The sequence below is a fragment of the Condylura cristata genome, unplaced genomic scaffold, assembly GCF_000260355.1.
Source record: "Condylura cristata isolate star-nosed mole 26May11 unplaced genomic scaffold, ConCri1.0 scaffold00010, whole genome shotgun sequence".
Classification (NCBI taxonomy): Eukaryota; Metazoa; Chordata; class Mammalia; order Eulipotyphla; family Talpidae; genus Condylura; species Condylura cristata.
In genome coordinates this window covers 53,280,271-53,293,076 of record NW_004567111.1, presented here as the reverse complement: position 1 = coordinate 53,293,076, position 12,806 = coordinate 53,280,271, and the positions used below count along the sequence as shown (strand labels likewise).

Genomic DNA, 12,806 nt, shown 5'->3' with positions numbered 1-12,806 from the left:
CCCTCAAAAATGTGTAAAGGTTCTAATTTTTCCATATACTTTCTAAAATTTATTGTCTGTCTTTTGATTATGGCTAGCCTGGTGAATGTGAAGTTTTTATTTGATTACACTTTTGACTTGTTTCTAACAACTGATTGTTTTTTGTTTGTGGGGTGGTTTCCTGTTGACCGTTTGTCTATCTTCTTTGGAAAGATTTCTATTCAATCCTTCACCCATTTTTAATTGGATTCTTTATTTTTATGTTTTGAATTGTAAAAGATTTGTTGTTTTTTCATATGTTCAGATACAAGTCCCTGATCAGATAACTTTTTGTCTTTTTGCTTTCTTGATGGAATATTTTGATAAAAATTTTATTTTTATGAACCAATTTTTTGTGTGTGTGCTTTTGATTTAGAACTAGAAAACTTAAAACTCAGGAATATGCATATTTATGCCTGTTTCTTTCTGTGACTTTTATAGTTTTAACTCCTACATTTTAAGTTATTGAATCATTTTGAGTTCACCCATTATATGGTGGGAGATGGAGGTACAGATTCGTTCTTTTTTTTTCTAAAGATTTTATTTACTTGTGCGTACAGAACAGGGGTACAGGCCAGAGGCTCAGGGGCGGCGAGAGGCTTCACCAGAGACAGAGTGGGGAGCAGAACAGGCAGATCAACGAAGTACGCTGCTGAGGGGAGCAGTGGGCGAGTCAGGAGAGGTCTGCCACGCCATGTGGATCTCCTCCGGGGCAGGCAGGAATCGAACTCATGCAGAAGTGGCCTTAGCTTCTCAGTGCTGTGCTTTAACCCACTGTGCCACCAGGGAGGACCAGATTTGTTCTTTCACATGTTGTTGTTTTTTTTTTAATACAAATTCCTGTTTCTTGTTCTAATGGTATTGTACATATCTTTAGATAACACTTGAGAATATTATACTGATTTTCTTAATTACTAATAGTTTTCTTTGCTGGGATATTTGAGGCCTAAATTATTTTCTTGTTACATATTTTAAAACTCTTAAGGACAATTGATTTGACATTACTGACTTTATTATATTGCTTGATTTTTACTATAGTGAATGCATTCTTCTGAGTCACAGCATTTAGTTTATAATATCTGAAGATATACTACTTTGTACCTAGATTTATTAGTAAACAGTTTTGCTTTTTTTTTTTTTAAGTTTATTTATTTATGCATACAAGTACTAGGGTATAGACCAGAGGTGAGAGGATTCGCCAGACACAGAATGAGGAACAGAACAGGCAGGACAGAAATGTACTATTGAGGGAAAGAGTGGACCAGACTGGAGAGGTCTGCTGCTCCATGTGGGTTATTTCCCTAGCCCAGTTAAAACTCACGTTGCGGCCCTCCCTGGTGGTGCAGCGGGTTAAAGCACAGCACTAAGAACCTTAAGCCACTTCCGCCTGCCTCGGAGGTGACCACATGGTGCGGCAGACTTCTCCTGACCAGCCTGCTGCTCCCCTCAGCAGTGTACTTCGACAGTCTGCCTGTTCTGCTCCCCACTCTGTCTCTGGTGGCTCCTCCTACCCTCCGCATCTCTGGCCTGTACCCCAGTTCTGTATGAATAAATAAAAAATCTTAAAAAAAAACTCATGTTGCAGTGGCTGCCTATAGCTTGATAGTGTTGTGTCTTTAACCCATGCACCACCACGGAGGCCCTCCACTTATTTCTTTTTGCTAATTCCTAAAAAAAATTTTTGGTGCGGATTACCTTTTTGAGTCATAAGAGAACTTGGGAAAGTGGTGGTTTTCTTTTTGCCTATCTTTGATGTTTTAAGTTTAAGATGGTTAATGCAATGGCTACAAAAAGAGTAAAAGGAAAACATTTATACATAGCTCAGTTCAGATTTTGCTCCCCACTGATGATAACAGTATACACAAGAAGGTGAAGAAATATCTCTGTTAATGAGAGAGAGATGATAGGTAAGTCAAAACTTGGTTATGTCAGTAGGGACAGAAATAGCTTTGCTTTGTAAAATTACTCTTCAAAATATTTTACATAGTTTTTTTAATGATGTGTTTACTATTCTTTTCTTATTTCATAAATGTACTTAGAGAAAATTATCTTTTTAATCTTACTTTTCTTCCTAGATGCTCACTCTACACATGGAAGGTCCAACTTTAGAGATGAAAGATCTAGTAAAACATACGAACGTTTGCAAAAAAAGTTAAAGGATCGTCAAGGAACACAGAAAGATAAAATGAGTAGTCCACCATCATCACCCCAGAAATGCCCTTCTCCCATAAATGAACATAATGGAGTTGTAAAAGGGCAGAATGCCAGTGGTATAACTGCAGGATCAGCTAAGAATAAGTCTGGGAGAGGGAAAGGTGGTGCACAAATTGATACAGAAATTGAAGGTAACTATTTAAAATAATCAACTATTGTTGATACTTGAAATCATTATTTAAAATAATGAAAGAAAGTACCCATTTCTTACATTTCATCATGCCTCCAAAATAAATAGACAGACTAACATTATGTGAGGAAATGATTTAGAACCTGAATTTTTATGAGTATACTTGTTTTTATAATTCAGGAAAACTTACTTAGTAATTGCATCTGTGTCATAAATTTTTACTAACCAAGAGAAATTTCTATATGATAGGAAAACACAGATAAAATTCAACCAGATTCCATTACTTCTCTTTCTGTACCTTTGATAGGGGTGTGCTGGATTTTATCAAATTTTTTAGCTTTCCTTTCTCTATGTGTAAGTTCCTGATAGCAACTAGTTATGGCATTCACCTATCTGTATACTCTCAGTTAGGATTCTTCAGAAGGTGTTTTCTATTAAAATGCCCCCTTTTTCCCATGGCTACTTCCCCTAATCTGTGACTTCTCACATAATGAGCACCACTTACTTTTCTAGATTTTAATGCTGTAATGATCTCCTGGCTTGTTTACTAAATATAGCAAAATATTTCTCCCGTTTTTTGAAACTTAGTCATTCTTTCCCAGTTCTGATGTTTAAGAAGAGTTAAAGTTTCAAGCACATTTGTGATGGCTAAAACTTATGGTCAAGCCAATAATACATCTATTTTGAGACTCAAATTAAGACATTTCATGAAACAAATACTCAGTAAACTTGTCATTAAGGGAAGTTGATTGCAAAATTGATGGTAAAAACAATTGGAAAATGAAAATTTTCTAGAGAGAAAGTAATTTTTTCAAATCTGAATAAGGTATAATTTATAAGAAAAGTTTATTGACTGGTTTAGCTATATAATGTATTATAGTTAAGATGACATTCGAAACTACAGAATGCTAAAAAGCCACATACCACTGGATAGTTAAATAAAAGCATCTTAGCTTCAGGAGACATAGTGTGGAGGGAAAGAGATGATTGCATTTAAGTTCATTTTTTTAATATTAAAACTTTTTTTAAGAAAAAGATGAAGAAACTAAAGCTTTTGAAGCACTTCTGTCCAACATTGTCAAGCCAGTGGTGAGTATCTCATGTATTTTCTTGACATTTGTATTTAGTGTACTCAATCAGATTTTGGTAATTTTTATGTACATAAGAAATGTGAAGTCAGTAGTGGATTGATATCAATCTGACACAGAGATGTTTTGAGTAAAGCAGGATATTCAAGCAAGAATTCATTTTTTAAGCAAGGTTTTTTTTTTCTCAAATTTTATTCATTTGCCAATCACTTAGTTAACTATATAATTTTGGGAGTACAATTTCACACCTGCATCTGTGTACATATTACACTCTCCCTCCACCAAAGATTCGATACAAGTGTACTATCACCTTCTTTCCCTTAGCCTATCCCACCTTCCCCAACCTCCTGTGATAACCAGTATATTTCTCAGCCTTAAGAATTTTTCATTGTTAAACAGGAATTTAATATATGCTAAATGACACTGTAGATAGTTGGAATTTGCAGAGGTCTAATAATTAGTGTGGATACAACTGGTTATCAATTTTTTTAAGAATCCATTTATATGATTTTCATATAAAATGTATCTAAATCCAAGTGAAAATAAGTTAAATAAAATCAAACTACAGACAAAAAGTAATATTCCCAACCCTTTTATAAATGTAGATAAATTCGGGAATCAGAAAAAGAAGGCAGCAGACATAGCTAATAAAATATTCTTCATTGTTTTGTTATTTCCTTCATTTTTAAAAATATCCTGCCATCCTAGTAGTTCATATAAATTGTATTTTTTTAACCCATTAAGGCCACAAACTGTTCTTCACTAGTAATCAAAAGAAATGTAAATTAAACTTCTCTGTAACTGTAGGTCCCTTTTTTTAGTAAAAAGTTATACAAACAAAAAGTTTGTTGCAGCATTAGCATTAATAAAACTAAAAGGAATGCATAGATAAGTGGGGTATTTTTCCATAATAGAATGATACAGTCATTTAATAAGAATATCATTTTGAAGACCGCAAAAATGCTTTGTGGGTAGCACGAAAATGCTGGAGATCCAAATTATTTGGACACCACAATTGCAGTCTTCTGGAAAAAATACTTTAGGGAAAGACTAGAAAGAAAAATCAAAATATCACAGTTTGTTCAGATTAGTCATTTTCTATCTTTGCTTATTTGTAAATGCCATAACTTCACTCCATTTTAAAAGGAAACTTAAGAGAAATGCTAATGATTAACTCTGAATCCTAAATATTAAATGTTAACTCTCAGAGTAGAAATAAATCTTTGTTTACCCTTTCCAATTTAGCCTTAATCACACCTAAAAAATGGGTTTCCTTCCATTCCTATTTCAGTTCATTCTTATATGCCCGTTCATTAAAATATAAATTTTCTTTTGTCTTTATGAAAAAAGGTTATATGTTGTTACTTCCACTTACTTTGCTGTGTCTTTGAACTCTATGTTATTACTTTATTTTTTGAAGAGGTACCATTTCTCATTCAATCAAAATATGTATTGAGTTTTTATATGTCAATAATTTTTAAAAATACAACCAGCTTTACAGTAAAAAATAGGTTTACAGAAATGGGATAATGTGATATATTACTGGGGGGGTGGAGTGGGGATTATATTAAATGGGCAAGTAGGAAATCTGGGAGAGGTGAAGCAGCACTAATAAAATGGGTTTTTGCTTTAAGGCATTTTCTTTTAATAGATACAGATATATTTTATTTAATGTTGAAACTTTAAGATTTTTAATGTTTGTTGTACACATTACAGTTGTCTCAAAGAGCTTTTAAATATTGTGTTTTGCAGGCATCAGACATCCAAGCACGGACTATAGTACTTACTTGGTCACCACCTTCCAACTTCATTAATGGTGAAACAGATGAAATTACCGTACCAGATCTCTATGGTTATGAAATTCTGGTCTCTAGTACTGGAAAAGATGGGAAATACAAAAGCATATATGCGTAAGTATTTGTGTTTTATTCCTTCCCATCATTTAAATTAACACTTTATTGTAAAGAGTTTAATACCAAGTATGTTGTTTTTCCCTGTTGATGCTTTTATTTTCAATCTATAAATTTGAACAGTAATAGTGATTTTATTGTAAATAGTATACATGCTAGTATGTATACTTTCTCTCTGTAACCCCTTGAAATAATCACTTTCATTGACCACCTGAAGCTTAATTTTTCAATAGATGTTTAATTTTTTTTTTGAGATGTTTAATAGATGTTTCACTATTCATGTATTCTTGAAGCATAAAAGTAAATTATAGTAACATGGTAATAATATGTCCAGTCTCCATCTCTCTGTTGAGACCTCCTCCTATGTACTTGTTTTCTCAAAAGAGACAAACCTACGTAAGGAGTAGACAGAGAACAGACCATTAACAAAGGCTTCTTTTGTGTTAATGGATACTAAGAGGAAGAATTTATCTCCATTTGCAGCCTGACTGGAGATTACAAGGAGAACATTAGTCATCTCCTTCACCCTTTACTAATTAAGGTCTCTCTCCAAGGATGTTGCTACAACTGCCCTATTCGTTAAAGTGCACGTCAATCAATGAGATATGTTTTCTTTCTCATAATATTTATTGGCTTAGATTTGGGAAACAGAAGGGTGAGGATGGGTAGGGGATGTGGGGAAGAAGTCCATGAAGTGGCAAGGAGGGAAACTTGAACTAAAATAAATGAGTGATTAAAAAGGAAAATTAGAGAACAGGCTGATTTGTAGTTACATGCCCAAATAATAGTTGTAGCAAATAATTAAGATGATATATCTTTTTTGCAACAACAGTGGTCAGAGAAATGCTTTCCTTTATCACTTTTTTAATCTACCCATTAAGCTATCATTTTAAAGAAAGTTCCATGTTCTATTCTCATAAAAGGCAATATAGTCGCAGAATACTTGTTAAAATGCAGTAGTTTTGCTTTCAGTATACATGTTATTTAGCTTTTTTTTTTTTTTAAAGATTTATTTATTTATTCATACAGAACTGGGGTACAGGCCAGAGATGCGGAGGGTGAGAGGATTCACCAGAGACAGAGTGGGGAGCAGAACAGGCAAATCAATGAAGTACACTGCTGAGGGGAGCAGCGGGCGGGTCAAGAGAGGTCTGCCACGCCATGTGGATCTCCTCCGGGGCAGGTGGGGATCGAACTCATGTGAAAGTGGCTTAAGCTTCTTAGTGCTGTGCTTTAACCCGCTGCGCCACCAGGGGGGGCCCTATTTAGCATTTTTACTGTGTGGAAATAGGTGTTTAAATCATTGAAATGGTTCCATTTCTTCATTAAGTTAAATATTTTCCCTAACTACTCAAAAAAAAGTCTGACTTATATCATTGTTTTTGACACATCTTTTTATCTTAAAGTGGTTTGCAGGTACACACTTGTTTGGCATAGAACCTGATTACATAAATTTCCATATTAGTGAAATCTGAATATTTTTAAAGTTGGTAAAATAAGCAGTTTAATTTCACAAAGTACCCCCAACTATAGTGTATATAATGTATATCCTCTTAAATCCTTTATCAAACAAGGAAATGTTATTTTTCCCCCCAGAGGAGAAGAAACAAGTGTCACTTTAAATGATCTCAAACCAGCTACGGATTACCATGCAAAGTAAGGAATTCTTACAAGTTGCTTTTTTATGACATAACGTAGGTTTGTTGGGATTTTTTTACTTGTTTCTTTGACTCTGTAATATCACTTAACCATGATCTGTGGGATTTGGTTTTTCTTTGTATGATCATCAGCACTCTCTCCTTCACCCCTCCCCCCAAAAATTATCCCAAATTTTATATTAAAGAGCCAATCTGAACCCTCTTTGTAGAACTTAGTGATTTTAATGAATGTACAGATAATGTCTATGATAATTTAGCACAAGAAAATTGTCCCAACTTCACAATTTTTAAAGACAGAATCATAAGTACTTGATTTATGCTTAAACGTGTTTTTATTATATCCAACTTTAGAAAGAGTTTAGGATATTAAAATTCATCGTATTTTACAATATTACTGGGGGTAACTTAGATACTTTTTATTACAGTTTACCAAAATTTTATGGACTCTAGGGCCTGCCTCCCAGCGGGGAATAAATATAATGTTAGTCAGCTCCCCAGCTGGGACTAAATAATCAGTCACTTCCACTTTTAAAAAAACTTGTGATTGGGATTATTTCTGTTCAACCATTAAGTCTTCCTAGTACCTCTTGTGGATAAATAGAAAGTATTGTCTAACCTTATGTTTTTCAAATTGTGAATTGTAACCAGTGAATCATGAATTTATTTTGTAGGTTACATTCCTCATTTTTTGAATTTTTTATTTAGCTATAATTGATATATAACATTAGTTTCGTGTATATAGCATCATAATTGTTTGATATTTGTATATATTGCAGAATGATCACCATTATAAGTTTTAGTAAATTTGACCATTTTAAATGTTAATCATGCTAAATAATGCTATATTGATTGTTTACACTTTTTCTACTTCTCAGAGGATATGACCATTAACAAAATGTGCTAAAAAGCAATAAATTAATCCAATGAAACACTGAATTAAGACAATAAAATACTGAACATTACTCCTTAATGCAGTAATACACATCTATAAAGTGCTGCACTTTGAAAAATACATTTGATCTACATTTCTTAAAATGTAATTATAAGTTGTTCTCTAAATCACATGAAACTTTATTGCCAAATAGAGTCCAGGCAGAATACAATTCCATAAAAGGAACACCTTCAGAAGCTGAAAGCTTTACTACTTTGAGCTGTGAGCCTGACATACCTAACCCACCAAGGATAGCTAATCGGACCAAAAATTCGCTCACTTTGCAGTGGAAGGTAAGAATATTCTCTATCTTTAACTGGCCATTTACTTCCTTTTTTTTTTTTTTTTGCCACAGTATTAAATTGCAGTTGTTTTGGAGAAAAAAGAACTTAAAGCTACCTTGCTTTTTACATATATTAGTTAGATGTATATTTCTTATATCATAAAATAACATTCTTACCTATTTTTCTTATACTGGAAATCTTTATTTAGCAGATTAGCAATCTTTATTATACCAGACATGTGATGAGTTTGAGATTCATAATTGTGACATTACTCCCTTTTGTAATGTATTAATGCCTTTGTATCCTGAATATTATCCTAAAATGAGATTTGTAATACTTTAACTGAGATTAAAATTTTTAAATCAGTGTGATGCCATAAAGGAGGAGCAAAGTTATTTGTAATAGAATATATTATTACTATATATTTAAGCTTAGCTATTAAAAGAGTATTAGCTACTAAAAGAGTAAAATGAAGTATATAAATACCATACATAGAATTAATTATTCAAATACCACAGACATCGTGGTCATTGGTGAATTAGTGACACAGTTTTCTGAAATGATTATAGATCTTGGTAAATTTCTGAACAAAATTAAGTACAGTCTTAATTACATGGTCATATTTGGGGGGAAATTAATAACTGCTAATGTAGTTATTAATCATGTACAGTTTTCATACACAGAAAAACCTTGCAAAGTGCAATCGCCATTTTGATAACGTGGTCATTGCAGATATTCCACTTGCATGATATCCGGTAGGTCAAGCAGAAGTCCTGGGGAAAGATAGTTGTTAGCTCTCATTTTCTGCATTAGATACTTCTGTAGTTGTGAATACTGTTAGTACACATAAATTAGACAGGTATGTACAGATACAGTTCCTTATGTGGTAAGCTTTACTAATTTTATTTATGTCACTCAGAATAGCATTATGAATGTGATTGGGCTTTTTGGTAGGTTGGCATTTCTATAGGAATTGCTCTTTATTCTGAAGCTAATTAATACCAAATTTAGAAATTCCTGTCTTGAGCTGCATCATAGCAGCCCGTAAAAGATGCAGATAGTGCTGCTCCCTAGCTGCCCACATTTGGGTAGGTCGCCCAGACTTTTGGAAATGCCTGTGTGCACATAGCAGTATGGGAGAAAATATGTTATTTGGAAAGGACTGTTTGAAAGGATTAGTGGACAATATCTGTATAATCCATAGAAAAAATTCATTTTAAGATGGTCTGTTGACTAAAATATCAGCTGCCTCAATCTTAAAGTATTATTGTAGGAGTTAACATGGTATGAGAACAGTGGCTTGGGAAGTAGCAAGTAAAAGAAGTTTTTATCAACTGATATTATTTATAATTACCAGTGTGTGATAATGATAAAAAAGAAAAAGCTGACTAAATTGGTCTTTTACATTCCTTTTATTGCTAAATTAACTGAATAGACTTCTATTGCTTAGCCCTTGGAATACTGCTTTGTAGGAATATTCATTGTGTGTCAGATAAACCACATTAATTTCTTCTCTGCACTTGATAACTATGTGATCTGGGACAGCTTGCTTATTTGGACTCTTTAAAAACCTCCACTTGCCCTTTTATGTCACTCTTTTGTGTATTTCATATAGTTGGTATGAAGATTAAATGAGATTAGGTTAAAAGACTTAACGCATAGTAGTTTACCCTCTAATTCAAATAAAAGCAGGCATCAAGGGTTATTCAAGGTAGGCAAGTACATGTGAGACCTTAGCAACTAGACTAGTAGAAGGGAGTCATTAACTCTGGGAAAATAAATTTTTTACAACCCTCATTTCTGTTGATATTTGCAGTCTTCTCTTCCTTTGGATTCTCTTCCTCAGCTGCCATTTCATTGTAGATACTTTGAACTGCCTATGCAGTGCCAATCAGGGAGCTTAAACTGTAACTTAAATATCAAATTCTGGTCATGCTAGCCAATTAAAAATTACAATTTTAAAACACAAGATCTGTTTATGTTAGCAAATATTTTGGACCTTTGTGTTACTAAAGACTATTAAAAACTTGGTATTCCACAGTAACATATCTGAAGAAGGGAATCTTATCCCCCTAGCTTATATTTCCAAAATATCAACAGTAATTTAGCTGACTTAATGAAACATATTTTGTGATTCATCAAACCTAGGTGCTCCTTCCCTTTATTTTCTGATACATAAACAGACCTCCCTAACCTTTAAATGTTTGCTTGCTTCCCACCTACCTACAGTCTATATATTATAAACACTGCTAAAACGTTCAATGTTCAAGGTATAGGTATTATATCCTCCAAACAAAAATATGAATTTTGTTTGATTTGTATAATACCATTACTGGAAATAATGGGCCTGGTAGCTTACAACTGCATAAAACATAACTGCTATTGCTAATTCATAATAAAGCTTCATCTTAGAATAAAGTCAGAGGAGGAATATAATAGTCATAAGGAAAAGTTTTTTAAAAATACTCATAGATATCCCAGTTTCCCTTTTTCCTACTCAATTAGTATAATATCAGTGAAACTACCTGCTTCTAGGAAAATTTATACCATGTATGATGAATCAGTAATGAGCAGTGATACTTTACAAAGGAAACTCTCAACTTCTATCAGTCTTAGGGTCAGAGGTTTGGACTTAGTTCTTGTTTCCTACCTACTACTAATTATGTGGCCTAATCAGGTTTATTGATTTATTATTATTTGTTCATCTATAGGATTAATAATACATTTTTCTCCTTCAGCAGTGTTGTTTTGGAAATCAAGTAAAGACTGTTAGAAAAAGACTTTTACGTCTTTTCAATGACATAAAAGATGTTACAAAGTAAGGATTAAGAAATATGGATAAAACCCACTGAAAAAAGGAATTCTTGGCATATTTACTTGTCCTGTAATAAAAAAATTTTGAAAGAAAATAAACTTGCTGTTTACATGGTTGGCAATATTATATGAAACTGTTTAGAAAATTGTAAAAGTTGTCTGGACCATTTTGAAAGTTGAGACTACTTAATTCAGTAAGAGGAATCTTAGCAGTAGCATGTCTTCAGATCGGTTATAGTTATTATTAAGAACAAGTAGTGATCAAGTTCTGCATCTAAGAGGAAATAGTTTGAAATAGGAGAAAGAAAATTTAATTAAAGATAAGAATAAAGTTCTTCACTATGTAATTTTATTCATGATAGTTAAACAACAATATGAATGAACAAACAAGAATAAATTATTTTAGACTACAAAAACAAAATAATGGCCACTAGAAGGAAAGGGGGAAGCAGGAAGGGTAAGTGGAGTAAAAAGGTCAACTGTATGATGATGAGCATATTATTGTGATATAAATGTCTAAATCTGTATGGCGTTATAAACCATTGTTACTTAAAGTTAAAAAGGAAGGTTTAAGAAGTCTTTAATTCTAAAATGATTAAATACTAGAAAGAATGAAGAGAAACGGAAATTTTTCCACTGAATTTTTTTTTTTTTTTTTTTAAGATTTATTTACTTACTCATACAGAACTGGGGTACAGGCCAGAGATGCGGAGGGTGAGAGGATTCACCAGGAACAGAGTTGGGAGCAGAACAGGCAGATCGATGAAGTACACTGCTGAGGGGAGCAGCGGGCGGTCAGGAGAGGTCTGCCTCGCCATGTGGTCACCTCCCGGGCAGGCCGGAATCGAACTCATGCGGAAGTGGCTTTAGTTTCTTAGTGCAGTGCTTTAACCCGCTGCGCCACCAGGGAGGGCCGTGTACGGTGAATTTTAATGAAAAAACAGGATCAATTCTTAAAACTGATAAAGATCTCTTGATAAAAGACAGAGGTTTACTTTCTTCTTTGGTTATAGCACATGTATTTCAAATGGACAAACATTATGATTTACAGTATCTTACAATACTATCTTTTAGCAGCTGAGAGTTTAATATTTTCTTTACATATCTTTAGTTAGCAGATCTCTTGCAGGACAGCCCTGGTGCTATATAAGTTCTGTCACTTTGCTACCACTGATAGGGCTCTTTGGTTTCACTGCTCCATGGAGTTGTTAACTTCATACTAATTTTCACAAATCTTACAAGGTATTTGTAAGATAATCTTATCTCAAGGTATTTGAATCCACATTCTATTTTTAAGGCCATATATTCAGCTTTCATAAGTTGTTTTTCAGAGGCCTGCTATCATCTCTGTCCTTCACCTACTCCTTTCTGGCCTTACAGTTTTTCCAACAATTAGAAAATTTAAGGACATTTTACTCTCAAGCTTGTGGTAGCTGCCATTTTATGCCGCTGTGGGTAAGGGCTGGATTTCACTTCCCACCTATGTTCAGGCCCTTCTGAAAGTTTAGTGGTTTTTTTGTTTTTTTTAATGATTATAAAAAGTTTAGTTCTTGCTAAAAGAGATTCCCCAGTATACAAAAACTTGAATAACCTCGTAGTTTTTTTTTTCCTTGCATTTTAATGGATTATGGGTTCATAACATATATATCTTTCTGTATTCTCTGCAGATTTTTTTTTTTAAAGATTTATTTATTTGTGCATACAGAACTGGGGTACAGGCCAGAGGCTCAGGGGCGGCGAGAGGCTTCACCAGAGACAG

The 12,806-nt window shown here is 33.5% G+C and overlaps 1 protein-coding gene across 1 annotated transcript in view; it reads left to right on the top strand.

The window, feature by feature from the left end:
• Nucleotides 1–12,806, top strand: part of FNDC3A (fibronectin type III domain containing 3A) — a 131,476-nt gene that overhangs the window by 82,079 nt on the left and 36,591 nt on the right. Inside the window, exons 6-10 of the mRNA XM_004680249.2 lie at nucleotides 2,094–2,363; nucleotides 3,393–3,451; nucleotides 5,203–5,360; nucleotides 6,957–7,016; nucleotides 8,104–8,242. Coding sequence (XP_004680306.1) covers nucleotides 2,094–2,363; nucleotides 3,393–3,451; nucleotides 5,203–5,360; nucleotides 6,957–7,016; nucleotides 8,104–8,242 — 686 coding nt within the window. The remainder of the gene's footprint in view (nucleotides 1–2,093; nucleotides 2,364–3,392; nucleotides 3,452–5,202; nucleotides 5,361–6,956; nucleotides 7,017–8,103; nucleotides 8,243–12,806) is intronic.